General features: G+C 40.7%; 1 protein-coding gene across 4 annotated transcripts in view; it reads right to left on the bottom strand.

Annotated features, from left to right (window-relative positions):
* Positions 1 to 27300, bottom strand: part of vti1a (vesicle transport through interaction with t-SNAREs 1A) — a 113467-nt gene that overhangs the window by 20765 nt on the left and 65402 nt on the right. For 2 of the 4 annotated variants that reach the window (XM_071463644.1, XM_071463640.1), the window contains 2 exons: positions 17846 to 17916; positions 13965 to 14026 (listed from right to left, as the gene is read on the bottom strand). In XM_071463644.1, the coding sequence (XP_071319745.1) occupies positions 13965 to 14026; positions 17846 to 17916 (133 nt within the window). Of the gene's footprint in view, positions 1 to 13953; positions 14027 to 17845; positions 17917 to 27300 lie in introns of all 4 variants that reach the window. The other 2 variants (XM_071463643.1, XM_071463642.1) reach the window with 1 other exon arrangement.

Below are 27300 nucleotides of genomic sequence, written 5' to 3'. Positions count from 1 at the left end.
ATTATTTGACAGGGCTTGTTGTTATGTTCTTTCTCTGCTGGACTGATAGCTCTGATAGTCCTGGCCTGGGGCACGACCTCACAGCCGCCTTTGTCACATAGCTGGAGGAAGGCTTGTCCATCGCTCGGGGCTACAATGATTCTCTTCATGGCATCATAATACACTGAAACACTGTGCAACTGGAATGCAACCCAACAGTTTGTATAGCTAAATTAATTGACTGACTGTGGATGGCTTTTTGAGGCGAAGCTGAAATATGTTTAGTAATAAGGTTTGAGGGGGAAGAAAATGACCAATTTAATTAGTAACAATGTTGTAATAGTGCTGGCATTAGTCATCAATACTGAAATACACATTAAATGTCTAGTATACCTGGATGGGGAATGGGGACTGTCATCTTGATGTGCTGAGGTTCATTCAAAGGTAATAGTAAAGAAATTATGTTAAATACTTCTGAATTTATAGCAATATGTAGTACTCGTTCCATTATCAACACAAAACAAATGTTCCATTACAAATTAAATAGTTTTAAAATGCTAAAAGTCAACCCAGTCATCTCCTAGGCCATAAGCTATTAATCATAAGCCATTTCTAAAAGTCTACAAACCCTTAACACCTCAACTTTTCCTACAGTATTTGTTTGTGTGCAATATTCTTCCCTTTTCTCGACCCACTGTCCTCTGGCTGTGGTATCCCTCACTATTATACGCTTTGCTAACATGGTGCTTTGCTTCAACTCTGTACTTCGGCCTCTACCAAACGATGTAATTAAAGATTGGTGAAATGAAACCAGTGTTTAGAAATGGTTTATGTCAAGTCTGTTCTGAAATGCTATACCACAGGGAAACTTTTAGATGGGATGGGTGTGCATCAACATCTTGTTAAATAAAATAGAGTCTTGGCCTGAAGAGAAAAACATCTAACCGACAGAGCCTCAGTGTGAGCCAGGTCAGAGGACGAAGGCTGTGTACAATAGTAATGCAATGGTAACTGCAGGAAAACATTTGTTGTTGGCTGAGATATCAGGCTCCTCACATGTGTGTGATACTCAGTGATGCATTCAGGTCAGCTGAGGAGAGTAAGGGGATCGGCGGGCTCCACAAACAGGCTGGGAAAGTGACACTAGGATGTTAGGCCAAGACATCAATGTCCTCACAACTTCCCTTTACACAGAAGCAATGTTAGCCCTGGCGCCATTGGAATATGGGGTGGGGGTTAAAGTTTACATGATGGCTGACAGGATGTACCCATGTGACCCAGCAAACACTCAGAAAATAAACAAAGCAGCTCTACATTTGAGAGGCAATAGTTTTCAGGGCCTTGAGTTATTATTGGATATTTGTGGAGGGGTTAGCTTTGTTGCTACCAGGCTAAGATACAGGCCACATACAGAACTTGTGATGCTACAAATCAGCTGTATGTTGTAGATGATTTTTTTAACTATTGTAATTTACAGTATGTGTCCAAAGCACAATGATAGAATTACTTACAAGTTACAAATTACATTACAAGTTCTGCTTATAAAGGTCTACAAAGGACAGAGGTGAAACTTCATGGCCTTTTGAACCCCACTGTGTATATAATGAAAGAAAATAATTATCACAAGACTCTTAAGACTTTTTGCTAATTTCATTTAGATCTTAGTGTGTACCAATTTTTGAAAAATTCACATTTACAGATTTCTTTGCCATTGCTAGTAGCATTGGAAATAATCCTCAAAATAACACTCGAAAGAGTGAAGGTCAACTTTTTTATTTCCACAGCCCTGCAAGAACTTTGGCAGATGCAAGATCGGCAACTGAACTTTTGGACTGAGGAGGCAAAGTGTATTTATGTGTGTGTAAATAACACTACCTTTGTTATATTACACAACAGAGGTATTCAGAAATGCAATAAAAAAAGTATAACAAAATAAAATAGTGGTCAGTTGTCTTAAAGCCAGGCTTGTGTTACTGTCCACAAAAGAGTTGGCTGGAAAAAGTAGGACGAAAAAAATAAAAAATATGTATTTGCTAAGTCTTCAGTGCCATTCTGTGAGCAAGGTTGTTCAAGCTGAGACAGATCACGATGGGATGATGTTGACCCTTGAGGTGCAAACTAAGATCTCTGTCGCCACAGGGACGTGAAGATTGTGGTGTGAGTGAGGAAGTCTTCTCTCCAACTGGCAGCAGGCCTGGCCTAGCACCAGGGTGCTCAGCCAACAGCTCCTCTCCTCTGTCAGACCCCCACTCCTCCACCTCTTCTTCCACAGCCTCCTGGATGCCAGTCTGCCTGGCTGGTGTGGGCCAAACAAGCCCCAGCCATCGGGCCAAAGGGGCAACGGAACTGCTGCCAGCTGGGCCAGCACTTCACGGCCGAGCATCACTCTCCAAACAAACAGTGCAGTGGGCCACAAGCCACGGGCAACATGGAACCTGTCATTACCAGCCGTGCATGGCTGGTTCACTCCCCGAAACCCAAGCCAGGCCAAGGGCTTGAATGTGGACTGCACTTGACTCTTAGCAAATTTCTCAGCCAGGATATGTCATATCGTAAGAGAATCCCTTTTCAGAATTATACTAGATCACCTGTATGGTGTACATGTCTATGTACCTGTTACAAATTATGTTGACTTTAATTTTCAAGACTTCTTTAAGCCATAAGAAGAATAACTTTAAAGCCATGAATGGTGACTTCAAGACGTTTACATATGAAAAACCTGAGTGGAAAGACGGTGCCTGCCAAACAGTCGCTTGGGATTAACTGCATACCGTCTAATTATACAACATCTAGAAAACTTCCTATGGTCCCTGGGCTAAAATTGAATGCTATGGGCATTCGACCTCACTGGGGTTTTCTCCACTGATCAAGGTTCTACAGACTTTTGTGGCATAACTCTGCTTTGTCCTTACAATTTTGGCTACTACACATGATGGTTTGAGGCATCCATCATAAAAAAAAGCCTTTTCAACATCACTAAATATGAATCAGTCACAGGGAGGACTGTTACGATTCAGTGTCCAGCCATTGCTTTCACTGGAATGCACCACTGGGACAGAGGCATCTAGGGAGAGACTCAAGTAACAAACAAAACAACCTGTGTCACAAATTGACTCTTTCAGTACTCTACACAGAGAGAAATAGTGTTTCAGTGGGTTTCGTGCCATAATTCAATCGTCTACCTCTACAAAAAAGCACACACCACATCTCAGTGGTCATGCCTGTGTAATTGCCTCTAATTCAAATAACAATGAATTTGTCTCTGTCTGTTTTGTTTCTTTGTTAGGTGCATTATCTCAGACATCCCTAACATTCTGTTGCAGAATTTCATTTTTTAAATAACAGTGATGCCAAAGACACATCCCAACAAAGACGGGTAGTGGCTAACATTAGCCAAATGTGAACACTGCCTCAACAGGCTGAGCCACAAACTGAGGATTGTAAACTGCTCTGAAACAGTATTCCACCACTGACATTTGCATTACAATTCAAGGATCAAGTTACAGTTATGCTGAAATTTACATTGAACCATTTTGTCAGACATACTACAAATACATTGTGAAACTGAGAAACTGAAAAATACCGTGAATTTTACCAACAAATTAAATTATAGAAAATGGTTTTAGAAAACCAAGAGCATTTGTTGTTTTTGGCCTTTACTTGTTCAGTTTACATAAATTGTTGTAATTATTATTTCAAGTGTTTTAACGTAAAATGGCATCTGGTATATGACTGGTAATTTATCAGATATAGCAAACATCTTGTTTCATGTTATCATGCTTCTACATGATGCAAGATTTTTTATCATTATCATTTTCGTCATAATTTTTCACAATACTCAGCACATCCCAAGCTCTACTGAATCTACTAAGAGGTTGTGCTTAAGTGAGACTATGGGTAACAACAATTCCTACTTTTTATGATACTTTCACAGTACATTTACTACTACTCAAATTTAAGGTCTGGGAGGGCTAGCATTGCAAGGCTGACATTCAGGCTATGGGTTTCTGCAGTGGCAGTTTAAAATGATGCCAAGTTTGTTTGAACATCAGTCATTTTCTAAAAGTTCAATGACTAAACTGAATTGGATCAAGAAAACCTAACACCAGCTTGAAGTGATTCGACTCCTGTTAATACTACCATGATGGGCCTACTATGAGATAGGACCACAGATTTATTGAGACAATACGATTTAGAGTCATCTATAGTGTTATAAATATAAGATAATAGGATATTTTACTCTATAAAAGAGTAAATGGAGATGAGTAAATTGCTTCAAAAAGTGAGAAGGAATTTTACTATTGACTAATAAAACTTTTTAACTAACACATAATGACTAGATGACTCAAGTACAAAAAAGCATAATTTTACTTTGCACGATGTCATCTCTTCTTTGTTTGCATTTCTTTTTTTTCTTTTTTTATCTGAGACGCTTGTATTCTATTTGCAGAAAATCACACCAATTTTAATATGACAATAGAATTAAAAAAAGATTGAAATTGAATTTTTGTGTAATAGCAGACTGCATTGTGAGATTGGATTATAAGATATTTTCAAAGCTCTGTTTTCAGTAGCAACTTGTCAGAACTGTTGTGTTTTACACATTTTGGAATGCCCTTCACAGCAAGCACCACCAAACCAAAGTAGGGGATGGGTGGGGTGATGGGGTCTGTCCTTTTGCCTTCCAGCCTTTGGGATAGAAAAATATAAAATACAACAAAAATCTATTTTTGTGTTTAGTATAAAAGCATTCAAGGTTAGTTGCTTTTTGCTTAGAAAAGGGACCAAATGCTGTTGAAGTATTTTGATGGGAGCTCCTCTTGAATCCTGATGCCTACAAATGCCTTGCCTTTCAACCTTTTGCTTCCACGAAAAAAAAGTGGTCCTCTTTTTATTGTTTTGCCCATTGTGATAAAGGGGATCTTTTATGCCATCAAGAACATGGCAACAATGTACTGCCTTTGTTTCATTGCACCATCCTGGGGGTCTGTTAGGATGAGATACACACAAACAGAGGCACAGTAAATGATTGATGGGTTAGAAGAAAATATTAAAAAGAAAAAAAAAAACAGTCAAAATTCAGCATTTGTAAATATTTCAAGCTCTTGCACCCTGCCAAAGAGAGATCTGAGAGGCAACAACAATAACAGCAAAAACTATACTTAACCATCTATCCTGATGCAAACACAACCTAGACAGCTGACTTATTTAGTTGAGATTATCACTGTTTTCAAAAACTACTTAAGCCCCGACTGGACATACTCTCCTATTAGGTTATCATGTGTCATAATTTGGATTAATGCAGTTCAAGACCACATGGGGCAGAGGCCTTCCCTTTCCACATTTGAATGCCACTGTATGTTCTTAGTCAACAAAATGAACAGTACAAAGATGGTGAGAGGAAGAATTAAATGAGAGCTGACTGAAAGTGCAGGCAAGGTATGCACAGTGCAAATGTTTTGGCAGAAGCCACTTTATTCTGCCAAGCAATGCAGCCCAAGAGGAGCTTATCATGGCAGAGGGATCCCATGTCCTCACATGGTTCAAGATGGAACAGATGACATTTGCACGTGGGTATAGAGCCTACTGCAAAGATATAGGTTACAAAATAGCCCCCTTTTCCTCCTTGACACACATACTGGCAGCCAGTAATGGAGTGGCATTCCACAATATTCCAGGCAGCTGTTGCATAGTATGCCAAGAAGTATGCACAATGGCTTGCTGGGAGGGAACAACAGTCAGAGAAGAGACAATGTGATAGATTCTAATTGCTTCAAAATGTCCTGAAGAAGGGCCCCTATTATCTATTTAAATCGGCTGATAATGGGAGGCTAGGAGGAGGAGGAGATGGAGAAGGGGGAGGCAGAGGAGGAGAAGGGGGGGGCGACCTAGGCAGAGGGAGAAAGCTATCCTCTGCGCTGCTGTCGCCTCATTATTTTCCGTCTTGACGGACGCCCGCGCTCAACCCCTGGATGAATGGCCCTGTGCTGAATAAGTTATCGCCAGACACACAAAGGGAAGAGTGCGCTCCACAAACAACACAGCAGTACTGCAAAGCATGAATCTCTTTTTCCTCTCCTCCTCAGTCTTTTTGCCCCCCCCCCCCCCCAGATCCCCCACCCTTCCCCCTGCTCCCTCTAGACGAAAGGCAGGCCCTGCCACAGACTGAGATCTCACCTGTAATTTCTACAGAAGCTCACAGTAGGTGGGGGAAAAACGTAGGGTGGATACAGGCATCTATGTTTGCTAAAAAGATATATGCCTCCATTCCTCCATTTTGTTTCATCTGTCCTTTTTGTTTGTGCAGCTCTTCAGTGAAGACAGGGACCTCCTTTGGACAGAATCTGAAGATGTTTGAGAGGATGGTTTTTTTGTTCATCTTAAGACAAGGCCCACAGCATGATCAGTGAAAATGGTTTGGTTTTATCTGATGTTTATTTTGTTTCCTTTTCTGTTGTTTGGACTGCTGGGGCCTGGCATATCAAACCAGGATCACCTCTATACAATGCTCCCAAGAGGGGGTACGTGAGAGGGTTCTGTATAGCTGCTAAACAGGAGCTAGGAATAATGACAACAGGAAAGAGTCGATTCCCCAAAGGTTACAGCTACGGTTTGCTCTATGGCCGCCAATCCCTCTCACTTGCTGTCACTCAAAAGTAGCAGTGGAACTTTTGGACAGGAGAGCCTCTTTCCCCTCTGACGGGGAAATCAGAGGGTGCCGTGGCCCGACAGGCGCTCTACGGCAGATCAAACAGGGCGGGTACCCTTGGAGTGACACCTGGAGCCACTTCAAGGGATGAGAGCGCCACTGATCTCCAGTCATCTCGTCAGAACGACAGTCTGTCAGGGTTAAAGGAGGGGAAAAAAGAAGCTCTATCAACTAGGATGAGATGAACGAGGTCGAACGAAGCATCACCTCAACGTCGTGGCTGGTTGACCCTAGAGCATCTGGGAAAGAGATGGTGCAAAAAGTGTTTTTAGTTGGAATGCTGAAGTTCAGCATCAATGCCCAGTTCAGGGCCTTACTGACAGCTATTTGTGTTGATATGGCAGGTTCACTTAAAATATGTATGTATATGTAGTTTTTTGCTTGTTTTGCTTTGATAGTGAAGACCATGTAACTTAAAATGAATTTAGAAAGTAGTCACGATTTAAGCTATGTCCTACTTTGACTTTTTTTTTTTTTCTTTTACGTGACTGAAGAAAATCTAAAGAATTTCTTCACCACCACATTTTGAAATAATTACAATTCAACTATGTCCTGATCTATCAAAAAACAGAAGCTGCCATGAACTGGATAACAGAGAGAGGGAGATATGATGGCAGAAAAAGGAGGCTTTGGCAGCCAGTTAAGCGAGTCAGTCCTCAACAGACAAATGCATCCCTTATATTAAACAACAACACGTCTTTGCCCTTGTCAACAATCCCTTCCTCTACAGCCCAGGCTTCTGTGTGTATATATTTTCCTTTCTGCAAAAAACATCCCATCAGCACTCTCTAATGGGCAAGGTGGAGGAAGAGAGAAAAAGACAGAGATAAAGCAGAGAGTGAGAGAGTGAGAGAGTGTGTGAGAGAGAGAGAGAGAGAGAGAGAGAGAGAGAGGTGGCAGTGGTGCTTGTTTGGCTCAGGAGCAGTGAGTAATGAGGCTGAGGCGCACCCTGTCATTGTCCCAGCAGCAGCCTGTAGCCACAGACACACACATAGACACACAAGAACATTAAAAAGTATCTCATACCTACAAACAAGGGAAAAAGTGCAGATTTTAAAGACACTTATCTAAAATTCAAAACAAAATAGTAAAATAGCTTGATTAAAATAAAACCGTGGTTTATTAACAAAATTCAGTCTTTATCATTTTCTCTTATAAAAGAGTCCCCTCAATTTAAGATAACCCCACTGCTAGGTACTTTCAGTGGGGATACTTACATCTTGAATCTCCAATATTTAACATGGTGTAAAATATTATATAAATGTCATATGATCTCTCTAATTGTAACGTCAGAATTTGAGTTGTAGGAGAGTGGAGGTAAGAGCCCCAGTGTACTCATCATGTCCATGTTTATGGATGCTAACAACAGCACGAGCAAGAGCAGATGTGTTCACTGTTCTGCACATACTATGTGCTCAGTAAGTGTACAGTGTGTATGGTCAGAAGTATGAGTGGTTTAAAATTACCTTAAGAAACCTGTTTGCTTTCCTTGCTATAGCAAATGGGCATCAGAGCACAGCCACTTTTTCCAGTACTACCTGCTTGTCTGCCAAAAGTAAGAACTACTGTCATTAACATTAAATATGTTCCTCCATTTGGCTAACATGCTATCCTTTAACCACTGAATATACCCATAATGTGCCTGCATACACATGCACACAGCAGCTGCGCTCATCTTGGTAGGTATAAAGTTTAGCTAGGGGTTCCAAAGTGGACAGATACAATTCATGTTTTAGCACTTTGCTCCTTTGCCAGAATAAAAACAGACTGGACATAAAAAGCACAGAATGCTTCCCTGGAGGGGGCAGAAAAGGCCAGGGATGGGACTGACCCAGAGGGATGCAGCAATATGGGGGCAGGGAGTAGGGGGTTGAGTGGGGTGGTAATGATGCCAGGCTGAACAAATTGCAAAGCAAAGGGAATGTGTTTAAATGTAGAACATGGAATTATCGTGGCAGCAACATGGAGAGGAGATCAGAGAGAGTGAGATCCACTGGGAGTGATCTGCCACTCTCGGGACAGAAAACACGAAGCTTGACTATGGCTACTGTGATGAGTTCAGCTGCAATACAAAGTAAAATAGAATGTAAAATAGGGCAAACATGTCTTACACAATGTTGTAGACATGGAGTACACACCAATATTGTGATGAAACAGAATAGGAGAAATAGAGAAAATAAAGAGTATGTATGATTGGAAATGCATGTTGCATGTGATGGTAGATATATATAGATGGCTAGAACATAGCGCTGAAAACCCTGCCACTGTACCCAGTGTGCCCTTTCCCCTATCCTCCTCATTTTCCCTCTGAAACAGGCTAATACAAATAAATAAATAAATGAAAAGAGAAAAAAAATTGAAAAGGGGAGAAAGAAAAACATTTCAACAGCAATCTGTCCCGTCTTTCAGCTTCAATTAAAAAAATTGAATCTTTTTGTTCAACTTCATAACAAGACTTCAAGAGGGCCCCAAGACTCCGATCTCACCAGAGCTCACTGGGAGAGTTGAATTCCATTAATTATGTGACCTACATATTCCAGTTGTTAATATTCCAGAGAGTCAGATAGAAAGAGAGTATATATTTGCCAATAATACAGCAGCGAGGCAATACTTATAGATTGTAAGGAATCAAAAGTTCCCTTCTCCAGATGCATTTCTGAGGCCATGCACTTTAGTCTCTTGGCTCATTACACTGTTTACATGTTGGTTTATTGAGCTGAGCAAACAAGGAAAAACCCCTAGTTTCCTGTGAATAACACAGGCAGGAAACTTTTGATTTTCCCATAGGCAAGGATGACTTGTACCTTTTCTTTTTCTGCCAATTAGTCATATGAATAGGTTTAACTTCCATATCAGTAAAAGATCAACATTATAACAGGATTCAGAGGGTTGTTCTTTGTTAGCTGTGCTATATTTGTACAGAACTTGCCACATGTAACTACTGTGTAAGATCAGAGAAATGAACTTAGCCACACATTAAGACAGCTTGTCAAAACACATCTCAAGAAAGGAAGGAAGAGTCTTGGTAACACTGCAGGTGCATTAGCTTGTGAGCTACAGTATCATCCTCACCCTGGCTGATGGGCTGATCTCTTAATCAGTGTCCAGAGTGTGCATGAGTCCTCTTCTGAAGGCTGAGGCTGTGTCCATCCTGCCTGCCCGTTGCTACTGCCAGCTTCAGCCATGAATATGTAGCTGTTCTGTGGCTGGGAGCTTGCTTATGTTTTCTGTCTGATATCTAGGCCCCATTCCCATTTCAAAGGGAGGTCCACCCGGGGCCTTGACTTTTTGATCTGCCTGGCGACTGAGTCGACCACCTGCATGTGGGATCAGCTGCCAGCGAGAGCAGACAACCCCTCTGCTTCAAAATATACATCCTCCCCCCCTTCGCCCTCGCTGCTTCATTGCCCTTCACTGTGCCCCCTCCTTCCGTGAAGCTGCCAGGAACCCCAGTGGTCCTAACTGGGTCTGGAGCTGCATCCCATTCCAAACTGTTCTGACCGTGGTGAGTGAGATGCTTGAGATGTTCAGCATAGCAGCAGGAAGGTGCACGCAACAGTCACAAGACCATTTTGTATTTACAAGAGGCCATAGTGTCAATGTGCCATGGAAACAGTGGACATCTCATCATAAGGTCTGTGGCTTTTGTAATCTGGGACAGTGATCCACACTGTGAGCTGTTACGCTTCCCAGTGCTGTCTGTACCAAACCCACATCTTTCAAATTTGCTCAAATTAAGGAGTAATGACAACGAATTAGTTGACCAGAAAATCCACTGAATAAATTTTAGCTACTTACATTTTATATAATATCTGTGATGATGACCTGATGAAGTCTCAAAGAAAAATGACTTTGGTCTGCTGGGAGTAAATTCTTGCTCATGTTCGTGGGCTCTGTTTATTTTACAGAAGTGCTAAGTGCTTTGAACGATAAAAAAACCACCCCTTCCCCTGATGTTATTTTACAGTTTGGTACAATATTAAGTTCAGTCCCCAACAAATCCGTGTCAGTGGGGTAATCTTCGATGGCAACATAAATTAAAAACTAAGCTTGTTTCTGAGGCCTACCAATCCAAATGTACCTGAATTTAGCATATTCTAAGACAGATGAGTTTCTATTCTAAGATGCTAATGACTACTACTCCTGCTTATGGGGTTAACTTGCTGTTAATATTTTACTGTGTAATTCCCTTTAACTTCAAGAATTCATGTATCCTATATCAAGACACTTTTTCATAAGGAATGCGACCAATCAAAGTCGCTAAAACTCTTGCAAGGCAGTGTTGTTGCCAAATCTTTTCTTTGTGGTAAAAGGGGGCTTTTGGTGGTGCTCGTTTGATGGTAGTAGATATTAATATAATATCAGGATCGCTTTTCTGCCCCATTGGGATCATAGTGCCTGTCATCGTATAATTAAAACCCAAAGGATTTCAGAAGATTGAATTAAAAATGAACTAAGAGTGGATGCCCTGGATGCCCACCACTAGACCACTGACATCCACTATGTATGGACGGAGGTGACAGGAGACAGAGGCTATGTTTGTGACATTGGATAGCAACCCAGCCAATCAATAGCACCTATAAATGGTGTTTTATACTAATTACCCTCATTGACAGTGAGTTTCACAGGCAGAAATTTGTAGAGATTAATTTTCAAACAAAGCAACAGCTATTTGAGATGTGTGTGTTTCTGAATGTTGCTTACAATAAGTGATATTCACAGAGCCTTTAAGTTAATTGGCTTTCTTGAACTCTGACAGCTGGCTTAATGAGTGTCTAATGGTTTCTCAGCTGGGGTGATATCCACCACACCATAAAGGCACTTCAAGAAGAGGTGTGAGTTTAAAACAAACTACACCAACAATGAAAAAGGACACCATTTATTCTGTAGATCATGAGAAATGCCTCCATCCCTCCACTTACACACCTAAGTCTGCTTGTCTGGCATGGATCACAGCCATCATAAACAACTTAAAATTGTTACTCTGCTCACTACCACAGGTTGGCAGTAAAAAAAAAAGATATATCTCTCTGTGGTATTGATGTAAAACAATTGTCCAAAACTCTTGGCTTGAACAAAAAAAACAAAACATTGGCTTTCAAATTTAGCTAATTGCAGCATTCCAACAAAAGGAACACCAACAAATAATTAAACAAAAAATTGAATATTCATTAACCTGTGCATGAATGAGTATCTGTGTCCATGTCGGGTTTGTGTTACAACTGCAGAGATTATAAAATGTAACAGACGAGGTTTCTTTCTCTCACCTAACTATAAAAGTCCTTTACATATTATTGGTAGAGTTAAAGCAATGCGCTACTTCTATAGATGTTACAGAAACTACAATTGCTCTGACATTGTAGACAAATAAACAATTAATCAAAAGGCAGAAAACCAGGGGGGCAAATAATTAAATGAGTGGAGAAATGAGGAAGAATTGCCTGAAAGGGGGTGGGGGTGGGATATCATTGAACCATCCTGAACTTACTTTTTGCTCACAGTTCTCTATCTCTGGTTATAAATGACTTCAGATTTGACGTTTCCAGCCCACAGCCTTACAACAAAACACACTTTCTTTTATTCAAACAGTGAAAAAATGGAAAAGAAAAAAATGACTTTTTGTTAAAGAAAGGCGGGGGGCGTATGTTGTGCTGCTCCCATCAAGCAGAAAGGCGGGTGGTAGTCGAAGAGGCTCGCAGCCGGGCCCCACTTTGGAAAGCTCTCATAAATCCTGATTTGAGCGGGGTGCTAACCAGAGGAGGTAAGGCACGTCAAGAGAGGGGGCTGGAGAGTGGGGAGCGGGGGGTGGCAGCTTGCCTCTTAAAATGCTACGTCTGATTAAGTCTTCCCATTAGGTGACAGCTGAACTTTAACATTAATATGATAATATTGAAATAAGTGTGTGTTATTTACTTCAGCTCCAGAGGGGGGCGGAGGGAAGAGAGAAGGAAGGAGGAGGGAATGATGAATGATTTCTGGACAGCTCTGGGTGACAAGCCAGGCGAGTTGACCCCCCCGCAATCCTCCTCCTCTTCCCATAATCAGACTTGACAAAATGGAGACATATGCAGAAATATTGGTTACAGTCGGCATCACAGCCCTTCTCAGGCCTTCCCTCTCTAGTAACTGCTGGCCGCCCTGTGAGCCGCCCTCCAAATTGTCTACGGGCACTGAAGCATCTATTTCAATTGGCACTTCCTTCCTGGCCCAAGGATTTTACATTTAGTCTGTGTCATTTACATATTACTCTTAATCAAAATCCACAGTGGGCGACAGGGAGAGGAAAAAAAAAAAACAAGAAAGAGGGAGCGAGAAACAAAACCGTGGCGTCACGGTTCAGGGGTGGGCACACAGGCACTTTATGAAATGGAGATGTGACAAGACATTACGGTATGTGTGTGTGCACGTTTGTGTGACTGCGTGCGTGTGTGTGTATTAGGAGGCAGTACATTAGATAATGCAAGGACTATTGAAATATTTGCGTGTGAATGCTTCTGTTTGTGTGATTGTCGGGGGCTGCCTTGTGCGGGAACTAGCAAACAAGAGAGACAAAGACTGCAAGTTGAATATGGGTTGTAATATGGGCTGGAAAACAAAGGCAAAGAAAAGACAAGAATGGAGACATGTATAGTGCGCACTAGTCTTTTCCAGCTATTTTCTGCAGGATGCAGGGCTACTCTTTTCTCAGTCTACCCAGACATTTAACCCCAATACCACAGCATGCAACAGAACAGCCATTCACACTGTTTAGTTTAGTTTAGTTTAGTTGATTTGTTTGCACAGACACACAGTGAATGTCACATTGATGGAACATTCGACTTATAAAAATTATTAGAATCAGGGTTAAAGAAATTCACAAAGAAAACACAACCCTTAACATTGAATGAGTTGATTATACTGCAGTAAAAGTACCCAAATAGTGCATGTAATCACAGCTGCACATGGTGGAGTGGTTGTTTGATAAATATAATCCAAATAAAATTCCACTGAAATGGACAAAATCAACTGGTCACAGTTTACCTAGTAACTACAGGCAATGGACTGCAAAGTGTTCATTTATTTATCCATTCCTGCCTGTGTGCTATGCAGTGAAAATCAATGTGGCCAACAACAACGCTGTGTTTAAGAACAATTACAGGTGCAATGAAAAAGTTTGAAAATTTTGATCTAATTACAAACTTTATCAGATGGTGATGACTTGGAGCAAGCTCACAGCACTGTTAGCGCATGACACATACAGATAGGTGCAGAAACAATGTCCCTACCTGCCTCTTACCTTCTCAGCATGCCGGTAAGGATGCGAGAGCTCTTGCCCAGGTTTGCGTCTGTTTCTCTCAGCTGGGGAGACAGAACCGGTGGAAAGACATGTTTTAGTCTCCATTCTGATCCAACAGCTCTCAAGGTTATTAAACACAGACTATGAAGAAACTGCAAAAGAAGATTACTCTGTCGACTCCTCCTCTGACCAAATAATACACTTATTAAAATATATCAACATTTGAGCATCTCAGTATACAATTAAAAGACAGAGAAAGAAGGAAAAGTAATTTCTTGTTAAACCTTGCTCAGGAGCAATTTGAAAAAGACACCTCTAAGGTTTGACACTTTATCTTTCAACCCAAAGTTGGTTGCAAGCTAGAGAGATAAATCAGAAACCCTTTGATTAGAAAAGCTTGCTTTTTTACCTTTAGGTTACTGTTTCACAGATCCAGAGACAGCATCATACAAAACCACCTTTCCAAACGTATTTTTAGAGCTACTTTAAAAAGCTACTGGGTATATCAAGACATAAATACATTTACATACATATTTACATTTACATTTACATATCTCCACTATGCATAAAATTTATGTTTGCTTATAACATTTGATCCTTGTGTTTGTAAACTAAGCCACCATGAGTTGTTTTTTTCTGGTAAATACAAAACCTCTAACTTTAAAGAAGTCGTCAACAGCAGATTCCCACTTATTAGGACATGTTACTGGAATGGCCTTCTGCTGCAGAATTAGAAAGGCCCTTTACTGTTGATGTGCATTGCAAGCATAGGAGGTCCTTGAAGGCACACTTGAAATAATGATCATGGCTATCCAGGGCTAATTGCCTTGTACATTTTCCTTTTCGTGCTCCATCATCTCTCATTTCTTTCTCTCTGCTTCTTTTTCCTCAGGGGTCATAGAATTGTTTTCATTCCACTCTCTTTATCTGGTGTTGGGACTTTCACAGTGAAGGGAATTGGCAGAGATGTTGCCAACAAGATGTGAGTGTGACTGCAAAAAATGCTGACAGTGCACTGGGTGAGATGCCACTAACGTCCACCTGTAGTCACATTTCTAAAGGATGATGGGAGAGTGTGGGCAAGAGTCAATGCAGAGGGTTTCTCTCCAGAGTCAGTAGGGGGTCATTCATCTTCATCTCTGTCTGAGATAATAAAACTTTCTACAAAGTTTTTCTCACTCAGTATGTTTTCGTCAGTAACATACTGTTAAATTGTATTGTACTCCATTTTTAATTCCTCACTTTTACATCTTTTCTTCCAACTTCCCTCAGCTCTACAATTGTTCCAGCACCACCCTCTCTTCTGTTTGTTCTGGCTCATCTTGCAGTCATCTCTCTTGCCTGCCATTCACCCTCTCTTCCCACCCCTCCTTTAATGCAACTTTCTTCCTCTTCTTCCATCTTTCCTTCCTACCCTCTGGCAGCCTGGGCTGGTGCGATGCAGGTTGCCAGAGCCAAGGATGCATGTGGTTCAGGGTAGGAGGTGGGGGACCTGGGGTTTGGACCCTCTGGCAAAGACAACAAGTCCTGCAGTTGCCTGATGTCTGCCTCTACCCACAGATCTGTCCCCTAGATAGTTCACACTTTCTCCCAAAATACATCTCTCTCTGAATCATTCCTTCTTTTCATTCCTCACCCTCTCTCCACTGCCTCTCACCAAATCGCACGCTTTCCTCCTTAACCTGAAATAGAGACCAGCTGAAATTTCAGTGCAGCTGACTGTCTAAAATTAAGTGTGTTTGCCTGTATGGCGATAAAGCAAGAAAAGGTTTTTCTCCTACCTTTTATTTTTCATGTACAGCTCCAAAACTGAAAATTCTCCATAGAAACCCTCGGTCAGTCTCCAAGATTGACATACATATGTATATATAATATGTTATATAGTTCATATAAAATAAAGCTCATTCCCATAAAAACTTCTAAATAGTCTCTGATCCATATCCTTTCAATCTTTTAAGTGCCAAAAGAGGGCACTTAACAAAGAAACAGGAAAAGGTTAAGTACTGAGGATGAAAAGTGCAAAACTTAGATGTAATATTTTTAATCTAAATGTGTACACTTTCTGAGCTCGATAAAGGCAAAGAAATAACTTATTTGTTCCCTCAAACTACACAACTAATCCTCTTATATAAATAATCTTTGCTCTCAAATGACTAAATGATAACCTCACAATACTTAATTGCCTTAACTGAATAGTATTATAAGTTATCCTAAAGTTACAGCTTGTTGTGGCCAGTCTAGTTCGAGAAGAGAGGCTAAGCAGCAGCATGTTTTGGTGTGAGGTGCCCTAATATTGCTTCATACATGGTGCCTAATTTGTGGCTACAAATGGACGATCAGCGAATGCAAAGATCATGGGTACAGAGAGAAGCTGTGCTACTGATCAAGAGAGAGGGGAGTGGACATATTTAGTAATCTGAGAGTATAATTTAGTAATTTAAGGGCAAGAATTATTCATTTGGAAGAACAAATTAATAATTTGCGAACACAAATTGCACGTTTTGTTTCCTGAAATGAGTAATTCCTACCCTCAAATCAATCATTTTATACACTTGAATTATTGATTCAAAGATATAAATTACTAATTTTAAGGAACGGTAATTAAAATGTACTCCCATGCTACCTGTCGGGATGAGCTGGCCTGGAGAATGGTTAAATCACTCTGGGCTTCTGAGTTGGGTGTATGCTGCTTTGACACAATGTTGAAACCTTCCATTGACTTCTATTTGTACCATAAAAGCTAAACAAAAGGCCACACCTCCTGCTGAGCATAGGGGTTTGTTTGTGTTTGTGTATGTGTATGTGTGTGTGTGTGTGTGTGTGAGCACGTTTGTGTGTGTGTTTCTATGTTTCGTTGGCATTTATGCTAAAACTATAACTCCTTATCCTCCCACCTCTTTAATGCAAAAGAGCTGCTAACCAGCCCCCCCCCCACCCTATGTCTTTACATCTTTGCTTCCTTTTACTTTACTTTCCCCAACAAACTGCCTTTAAAGGCCTATTTCTGTGTGTGTGTGTGTGTGTGTGTGTGTTTTGAGGGGGGGTGTGTGTGAGCAAAGAAGACTCATGGGCAGAAGGGAGAGAGAGAGAGAGAGAGAAAGCAAAAGAAAGAGAGCAGGTACTCTCTGTAGACACTGTGGACCGTTTTGAAAGGAGATGTTTGATTTCCTTTGAAATCGCCTGTGCGAGGCCCACTGCCATGTTGTGATCTTTAAACATTCTGCATTGAGGGGGCCGACAGGGCTGGGCCCCCTTCCTGTGTTTGGTCTTTTCTGTCTCTGCCTACCTGTCTGTTTGGCCGGCTGGATGTAAGTAGGGGCAGTGCTAAGGATTGTGGGGGTGGGGGGTGTGGATGCTCTCTGAGGGAAAGCGAGAAGGAGAGAAGGAAACCGGAGAGGAGTGCTGAGAAGTAAAGGAGGGTACGTGAGGAAGGATGGCAGTGGGCAAAGTTAACCCCATTCAGGTGAGAGGAAGAAAAGTGGAAAAAATCCTGGAGGAAGGTGTGCAGGTACCAACACTATGTGCCCCCGAGCTTGCTCTTTTCACTTCACGGGATGTGGCAAAACATGCTCTGTATTTTATTATGTAAAATTCAAACTGACTAAAAATATCTACTTAAATACAATACAGAGCTATCAATAAATAAGCACATTAAGTACCTTGTCAACACAAGTCTGCTGACATTTCGTGTAAGTGTACCCACAACAGTGTGTGTCCCATTTTTGTGTGTGTAGACTTGCGTTTGTGTGTTTACTTAGCAAACCATGCAGAAAGTGTTGAATGATGTCAATGTTGTTAACCAGTTGTAACACCTTTATAGTCTCACAAACACTTGTTAAAATAGACAGATGTGTGTGTGCAGGTGGCATGTGTGTACTCACTCTTTCTCTGGCTCTCTGGATCTTCTCACGGTCACTGTGCAGGTTGGTAAGAATCTCCTGACCCACTTGCTCTGCAAGAGAAGCAGACACAGTGTGAGGAAGAGAGAATATTTTCAGCATAATTAAGAAGAGATCCAAGAAGTAATCTTGAAAGAAATTAGTCAAAAAAGAGCAGGAAATTATACTTGTATGCTTGCAAACATCTAAATGTCATATCTATATGCTGGAATGCCCACATCAAAAATAGCCTCTAATGATTTGTACTCTAAGTCATTACACTATTTGTCTTTTGTCTCTTTCAACTATGTCTCACCATCATGACCAAGGTGGAAATAATGTGATATTTTTCACCTGGCTTTACTCAGTGAGCCTTTTTAATAGGAGGAGCATACATTCTGAATACAGCCATTGTGTAATATTTTGTATACTAACTGTACAGTGCACACAAACAACACAGTCTAGAGGGAGCGTCAGGCAGGCAGAAAGAATATTGTAGCCATGGGAAGTGTTTTTTTAAACCATCTTAAAAAGCTCAAGTAAACACACATGAAGTTCTCAATAACAATACCCCAGCATCCAGCCTGCCAGTGGGGTCCACTCAGCCAATGCAATATTCATTAAGCCATCCTTTTTTAAATGCCTCTCGTCAGTTGTAGATGTAAACACATTAACACACAGTCATAAAACATCCCTCACAAGGCACCTGACAAGCTCGTCAGTGGTCACTGTCATTTTCCTGTCCCTTGGGTTGGGGACGAAAAAGGAACCAAAAAATAAATAAAAATAAACTAAATAAGTCGCCCTGCCTGCCCCCCCCCCCCTTCCAAAAAACCCACTGCTGCCATCAATGTAACCATACTGCTACAGCATTAGTGTTTAAAAATGAGGGAGGCAGAGGATGAATCAGGAAAAAAAAGGAAAAGAAGTAAAGAATCTTTGCATGGATCAAAGACAGGCTTTCAAGCGCACCAAACAAATCCGGAATAAACAACGCAGTTGCTGACTGTATTACACTACACAGGTGCCGCACACCAAAGGGCCCACGTGCTGAGCGCCTGTTTGGGGGGAGCAGTGTAAAAATGGGCTACATCTGGCAGCTAAACAAGAGAAGAGAGAGAGAAATAGAGAGGAAGATGGAGAGAGAGAGAGAGACAGAGAAAGGGGATCAGGGAGAAGTAGAAAAAAGAGAAAGCACTGTCAAATGAACGACATTCGTCTCCCATTCATCCCATCCCTTTTACCCCCCTACACTGTAACTGACTCAAATGTGTCTCTTCCTGCCTTCATTAATTTCTAATCTGGGACGAGACAGATTGAAGGATACCCAGATTAAACAGTGCAGTCAGACAGTCACATGTGACAAATAGGGCAGATTAAAAGACTGAGTGCAGGTATTAATAACCATAAAAATACAAGCCCTCCCCCGTCCCCATTGGAGAAGAACAAGGGATAAACAGAGAGGGAGTTGTAGCGGAAATCTTCTGTTAAAGAGACAAATAAGCACATCTATCCATCTCTGTCAGGGTTGTGGCTTTTTTTCCAAATAAATGAGTGTGACAAGCACCGCTGCAGCAGAGGTTTTTTTTTTTTGTGGCAAGTGCATTATTGGTAAGGTTTGCAAAGTGTAAAAAGATGGATGAGGCAGTAGGAGAAAAGGCCTCCAAACAGATTTTAGTCTAAGTACTGAGTAATCATTACACACATTATGCTAAGGTATGTGTTGCAAGACAATCAATGTTTCATGAACATTTAGGTAACCAAAAAAAAAAACAAAAACAAAGAAGACAAATGATGAAAAGACTTTGTAATAAGCAACCTTTCAATGGGCAAGAATGGAAAATTCAGGTTTCTGCCGTATGTAGCGCTGCAGAGAGCACAGTGCTGGTGCTGTCTAAAGGATGATGTGAAACTCAGGTTTTCAATAGTTCTCTGTAAGTACTAACAACCCACACTTCATGTTTTCGATGCTGAGTATTTGTACAGTCTGTCGGCACGCAAATGGTTGCCCTTGACAAATTTAACAGCTGCTGAAGAAAAATCTGGACAAAATACATTTTTAATACTTACAGTAAGTTTTTTTTATTAAAACCACATCAATTTTTTCAGCCACACTAGAAGAGAGCTCCAATACACAACCTTGATTTAGAGTGAGACCTTTCTGCACTCTTAAGAGAAAAGGGCATATTGACCAGAGCAGAAACAAAAGTGAAGTGCCATCACACAAGATAACGAGCAAATTCTAGCTACTAGAAATTATTATAGGTTAATGAAAGAAAAATCATGTGACATAGGGGACACCATATCTGCTCAATAGTGGCATTTTCTGTGGACATCCATGATGTGAGGAAAGTAGTCGACAGAATATTCTCTTGAACTGGCTGACTAAAAAAATGTCATCATAACCATTTTGCTTGGCTGTGTGGCCACAGAGGTCTCTCCCCAGTTCTCAAAATCTCTCATCGTCCCTTCCTAGGTTTCCCCCTGAAACAGTCAGCCATTAGAGGTATACATAATTCCCGAGGGAGTGCATGGTGTTTATTGTCTTTATCATGAATCTTCGCTTGCATTACTCATTCTCTGGCATGTATCTACATTTCCATTCATCTTATTTAAGTCCTGCTGTCCAGTGGTCTGTGTAAAACTTCATTACTGGAAAAGAGAACTTGTTGGGCAACACATGGCACAGAATACTATGTTAAAAACAAAAATCTAATGTAGGAGAATAATGGCAGGCTCCACAAGGAACAAACTACTCCATATTTTGTGACATGCTTTTCTTCATCATCATATACTGGCAGACAAGGCATCCACCATACAACTGTCAATAACTGTTTAAAAATAAAGTGAACCACTCCCCTTCTGGGAAGTTTTATTGATCACTGACCTTATATGGCATGTTGGCTTATAAGACTCTGACTTTGGCAATGTTAACATATGACATATTCAAGTTAATAAAATAATATAAATATTAAAAGAAAAATAATATATGACCAGGATAAAAATATGGGGTACTAAAAATTGTTGATAATAGTTGTTAAAAACAATGCAGGAGAGGAGAAATGATTTACTGTTAAAGTCCCTGACTTGTTGCTCGTTAGTGTGTAAAATATTCCCCTCCTGTTTAAACAGCTATTAACAATTTAAATAACCCTGGCCCAGAGGCCTTGCTCTGACTCACTTGTTAAAGATCCCCATCCCCAAAGGTCCATTTAACAAGCCCATTATTCCATTACATTACATTCACACCAGCACCAGAGAGCCTTAATTTAACTCATTCCTCTAATGTAACTGTAGAAAAGAATTAGTATAGGAAAATTGAAGGCACAAATTAAAGAGGGAAATAATGTCTGGACTAAGAATTCTTTGCCTTAAATCCATGGTCACACTACTGACACATTACAGTCCAGATCTAGTTCATCTCAGCTCAACACATCAATATTTTGTTAATAATTATAAGGCAGTCGGAAAATATATTTACTGGACAATTAACTTTACTAGTACATGAAGTAATGTAATCTGTAATGCTAGAACGAGCACCATAAAATGAGCCTAACAGAGGTGGAATTTAACATTTTTGTTTACTTTGGCTATCAACAATTTTGACAATCAATTAATCACTTAAGTTAATTTGCGAGCAAATATGCCAAACTCTCCCTGTCTTACCTTACTTACCTGTGAGGATTTCCTGCTTTTCTTAGTCTTATATGATAGTAAATTGAATATCTTTGTATTTCAGAGGGCTGGTCAGACATATAAGCAATTTGATGACATCATTTTAGTCTTTTGGAAGCTTTCATATTTTCTGACATTTTACACACCATGTAATTAATCAGGAAAATAACTGGCTTTATTGATTATCGATAATGACAATAAACCATAGCTGCAGTCCTACTTTTGAATACTTCTAACAGCAGAAAGGGTCACTTCATTTCTCTCATTGCTAGGCACCATAAAGAAAAGGCTTAACACATCATTTATAATTCTGTGTAAAATGTGAATATCATAAAGTGCCCATGTCCACCCAGCCTGGCTCATGACAATACAACTCAGAGGGCCAACAATCCAGACCTGTCCAGCCTTCAACTCTCTCCAGTCTGTGGACACATTTAATTGGAGGCATCATCTATTTTACAGGAGCTGTTTCAGAGCAGTTACACAGTGTCTCAGAGCCCCTGTCTCTCTTTCTGTGTTGCGTTTTTTGCCTTGCTCCCTCTGTCCCCAGAGCTGAAAGGGTACAAGACCTGACAGTGGTGTGCTCTGAGGCTCAGCACAGCTCCTTTTCATTAAGCAGTTGAGACCACTTTTTGAAGGTTACCACACACACTTATATCCAGACACAAGCCACACACTGCAACAAACGGGGTATGGAAGCCCATGGGAGGTTTGAGGGGAAGTAAGGAGGAGCCTGATAAATGTTAGACCATACATTTTCTCAGTCTCTTAAGCTCTCTCCATCACACACACACACACATACACACATAGACAGTGCACCAGTCAACTTATATACCTGTGACTCCCAGGTGAATAAAGTTACCTGTCTTTGTACACTTCCAGAGAAGCTTTTTTTAAGGACTTCTCAAGTCTACAACTGCCTGGTGACACACTTTCATCACCTCCATCAAAGTTGTACCCACACTGGGATGTATTTGTAATGCTGAGCCCACAGGCCATGAGGCTAGCGCCTTCTCACTGAGCTGTAGCTCAAAATAAAGTGGTGCCAACTGCTGGGTCACAGGGGGGGCATCCAGCATCTGGGGACTCAGTGATGCCATGACAGCTTACTTATGATAATAACAACAAACAATAACTGCTACTTTGCAGGATGGGCAATGAAGGATTTGAAAAGAGTCAGTATGATTACCAGTGCTTTAGAAGAAGTGCATTGTCTTTAAAACTGGGATTTTTCATTCCACCCTGTTTAACATTGATTCAAGAGCATACTGTGTAGGTAGTGTACCCTTTCAGAGTAGGAGAGTAACTGGCCTGTTCTTTCAAGAGTCTAAGCACTTAAAAGGCCCAAAACAAGCAATATTCTGGGTAGGGTGAAGCTGGGCCATCCCAGTCCACCCTGACTTAGCCCATGCATCGGCCCTTCCCCTTGCATGAGTATGAGTGGTAGTGGGCAGTCAGGCTGGATTTCTGGGGCCTTTCTTCACTCCGCCAGGCTCTGTTTTATTCATCGCCTGCGCCCTGACCCCGCAGAGCTCCTGTTCTGACAAATCACTTCTGATTAAGACAGATCTCTGTTAGTCAGCCACTCAACTTGGCCTATTCATCATTCCACAGAAAATATTCCTCTCTCCTCCCCCATCCCTCCTCCTCCTGGCTCGTTTGCCTGTCCGTCAGACCGAAGCAAGGCGCAAAAGAAATTTCCGCTGGTGTTTTAAATGGCTGATTATAGACAATTGGTGGATGGAGAGACGTAAGAGCGTCTTATGGGTGATAAGACGCAAGTTTAATGGGTATAAATGACCAGGCCTGTAGGAGACCAGCTGGTAATAGAACCATTTGTTTAAAGCTGAACCAGCGTGGAGAGAACTGAAAGCTGTATTTTCCCTCTATTTGAGCTCCCCCTCCTCTTTTCCCTTCACCTCAGCCTCAAAGTCAAATTCTCAGATCACCAGATTTACATTTTCTTTTAAACAGCAGAGTCCCCTTCACCCTCATTCAATGAGAATTGATGAGGCTCGGAAAGGAATAGCTTGTTTTACATTTATGAAATAAGCCATGTCCCTGTGGACACAGCTGTAGATACTGTGCCACTCATAAATTACATTGTTTTCCATGGGTTAGTAAAAATGAAAACAGAATATTTACTGTAAGAGTACCAATACAGTTAGACGTCTAAGAGCATTCATATGCAAAGTTTTGCCATAATAAACAACCGCTAAAATTTCTAACAAACTAGATTAAATTAACCTGAACGACAACCCTGCTGGTGGCAGAGGGCTGAGAAGCAGGAGGGGTGAGGAGAGAATGAGGGTTCCTACAAGCAAATTGCCTGGACTTAATCAACCAGTCTTACTGAACCATCCAAATGAAAACTAATGGACTTGGGTGCTTGCTGTGATTGCCCCACAAGCAACAATGTGTGGGCAGGAGCATTGCTTTCTGAGGTCTTCAATTAAAAAACAGGGAATTTCTACAGACCGCTGGTCAGCCTACACACCTATTCTACGTGTATCCCGATTGGTCAATTGTGAAGCTAAAAGAGAGCGGAATTATTAATTCCATTTCCAGTGCTGGGAAAATGATTTTTTATGTGTTGATTAAACTTGGTCAAAGTCGTAAAAAATGTATGAAGTGTAGAATTAAAACTCATATCCGAATGAACTAATTTGTGTATGCATAATTCATAATGCTGACATTTGTGTCACACAATTGTGCTGGCCACATTGCAACTAATATATAAAAAAGTCCATGAATAAAAAAAAAAAAAAATAAAAAAAGAAGAAAGAAACAAATATAACAAACACTAGTACATCAAACTTTATTCAACCACAGTTGGCCTAAATAATTAGAGTTTAAGTGCTTTACTCTGCAACTTAAATAATTAGATTTTATTAACAACTGAGTGGCCATATAAAAGATGGTGCCACAGCATATGAACATTGTAAAAACATAATGACCATATCTAAACCGAAGGTCAAAGTTAAATACAAATAGATACAAAAGACTCCAGCACTGGAATAATTAAATAGAAGCACATTCTGCTTAACATGGAAGACAAATACACTGAGTAAATTTCAACTCTACAAATGATGCCGAAATTAGGGAGAGGCATATGTAGGAGAAAACAACATGTCAGTTGGTCCTAATCAAACAAAACATCTGATTTAACAACCCCTGGTGAAACTGACTGTGGAGAAAACTTTGCCAGTTTGTCAGAAATGGACTCAGGGAGAGATATCTGGAGGAGGAGGGAAGAAGAAAGAGGAAACTTGACGTTGCTCTAGTTCGTTTTCAACAGTTTAGGAGCGTTAATCATCACATTACTGTTGATTAAAGGCTTTTACGTCTCTAATCAGAAAGTTGACAGGCAGATCAAAGAGCAAAACACAAATTTCTTGCCTTTTAATTATCTGTACAACACCACACCTCGGGCAGCTCTTCCCTGCCTATCTACTCAAACTCAGCGAAAGACTGCGAAAGGAGATCTAACACTCTACAACAGTTCATTATCCAATAAAATGGGGGAGAAAAAATACACACGCCGACACACACAGTCACGCACACCGGCACACAAAGCTTTAAGGCTTTATGATTATTGAAGACCTGGGGGAGGCCTGCAGTCTTCTTCATTAACATGTCCCGAATTGGAACATCTTAATTATATTTGTCAAAATCGGACTTGGCGTCAAGCTCATTTGCATGTTTTGACAATGCCAGTTGGGAGCCTCCTCTGTATTTTTCCTCAGAATGCTAGGAGAGCTGGAGTATTTAACACTTTTCAACACCTACAGATAATAGGTTCGTGTTGCTAAATGAATGAAATAACTTGTTAAATGTGATTTGTTAGATTCACCCACCCAGCCCCACTGTGTGTGAGTAAAAGTTGGAAGTGATGCAAACACAGTCAAGTAGACACAAAGGAGCTTCTAGACTGTCTTGATCATCGCTTGATCACCACTCCCGTTCAAACTGATAGGGATGTGAAGCCTTCTGCAGCCTGACTGTTCCTGCCCAGCTGTTACCTGTCAAGTGATTTGGACATGAAAAATCCTACTTTGGGAAAAGATTCAGCATCGCTTTGGAGGTTATCAAAAGTTCTACATGTACCTTAGTTCATTCAGCACTAGAACAGATTGCTACCAGATTCATGATCACATACCATTTGAATAAAAGAAAACTATAGATCACTGTCTCCCTTCCCCCATTAACAGCTCACTAAATGAATCCTCGTTACGTCAATGATATGTAAAACAAGCATGGTCGAAAACAAACAAACAATCTGTGGGGACACAGGTCTGTCGGCAGCAATTTAGAAATGGAGAAAAAGGAGGGCATGAAAGCGAGACATCAAACATTAGCCTGAATGGAAGGCGCAAGCCATTAGAAGTGGTTGCACTGACAGGATCTGACAGTTGGAAACACTTAAAGATTATTTTCTTCAAACTTTGAATTCATTAATACTCATGAGCTGAGGAAGGGCTCCCAAAACGCAGCAAAAAAATGGAGAGGGCTGGGCTAAGTGTTGAAGCTAGCTGTAAAGTGATGGGTTGCACCAAGGAGGCCAGTTCGGTCTCTGTGAATGAAGCTCATTTTCTCGTGAACAATTAGCACTGTTACTATATTTTTGACCCACCCTGCTTACCACCTTTGGTACAATTTACCATGTCTAATGTAAAGCATTTTGGCTAAATTCTCTGTGAGTACCGCGTTCAAATATGTGATTCAAATATTAGGTTTATACTGAGAAATAGTTTATATTCTTTGTGATCACGCTAAAAGACGTGTTGTGCTGTTGCCACAACCCCAGATGTCAGTCATTAAGTTGGTGAGAAACCACAACTGATGGGAATGATGATTACAGCTACACATTAAAGACCAAGATTTCGAAACCATAATTTCCCTTTTAAGTTAAAGGAAGAAAGGCTTGTTGTTCTTCCAAAAAATAAATTGTTCGTCTTCTATTTGTCACATGGTGAAGAACTGAATATAAAATACTTCTTTCTTTAACATTTTATGTCTGCATTGGTGGCATGCATTAAATTGTTTTAGCATTTCAATGAAATGGGCATAGTTGCTCTCTTCTGTACAGATGATACATCAAATTCTCTTCAGCAAATCTAAGGTGCTCTGACAATTTCTTTGGAGGAAGCAACAGTGCTGCCTCTCAACAGAACACTGCGTCATTGTGGCTACTCTGACAGACAGCACAAACACAAGTTTGTGTTGTACTCTGGAGTAATACCATCGCACTTTGCTGCTCTGGTAAAAGGAAAATAATACTGCTATTATAGGGGGAATAGGGGGCACAGAAGAGACTCACAAAAGAGAGACACATCATGCACGTCATTTAACAATGACCGGGGCCATGGAGTTGAAGGCAGATTATTGTCAGCTGCCACTGTGAATACACATAACATGGCATGACATGTGAGGGCATGTCAAAGCTCTTGTGCACAGTGTACATTGTTTATTTGTGCTTTCCATTGTTCCCCAACAACATCTAGTCATTTACAAGCAATGGTTTTGATTTATTCAATACTTCAGGGATTTTCATTAAAAGAGTCATCTTAGAAAATTATTGGAAATTCAAGAACAAGCATTTACTTAGGATATAAAAGTGCAGTACATTAGATATGGTCTCAGTGAATACCACTGAAGTTAATAGTAGGTCACTCTGATGGTAGCCGCTTAAAATCTATGACTGAAAACCCCAACAAACACAATTACATGTTTTGACAAATCTAAAGTGCAGGACTCAACATTACCTTATTCCATTCTTTAGA

Source organism: Trachinotus anak, unplaced genomic scaffold (assembly GCF_046630095.1).
Source record: "Trachinotus anak isolate AG129_WGS33_773 ecotype Australia unplaced genomic scaffold, CSIRO_AGI_Tana_v1 ptg000025l, whole genome shotgun sequence".
Classification (NCBI taxonomy): domain Eukaryota; kingdom Metazoa; phylum Chordata; class Actinopteri; order Carangiformes; family Carangidae; genus Trachinotus; species Trachinotus anak.
Note: the sequence above shows the minus strand (reverse complement) of the source record. Positions and strands in the feature narration are given on the sequence as shown.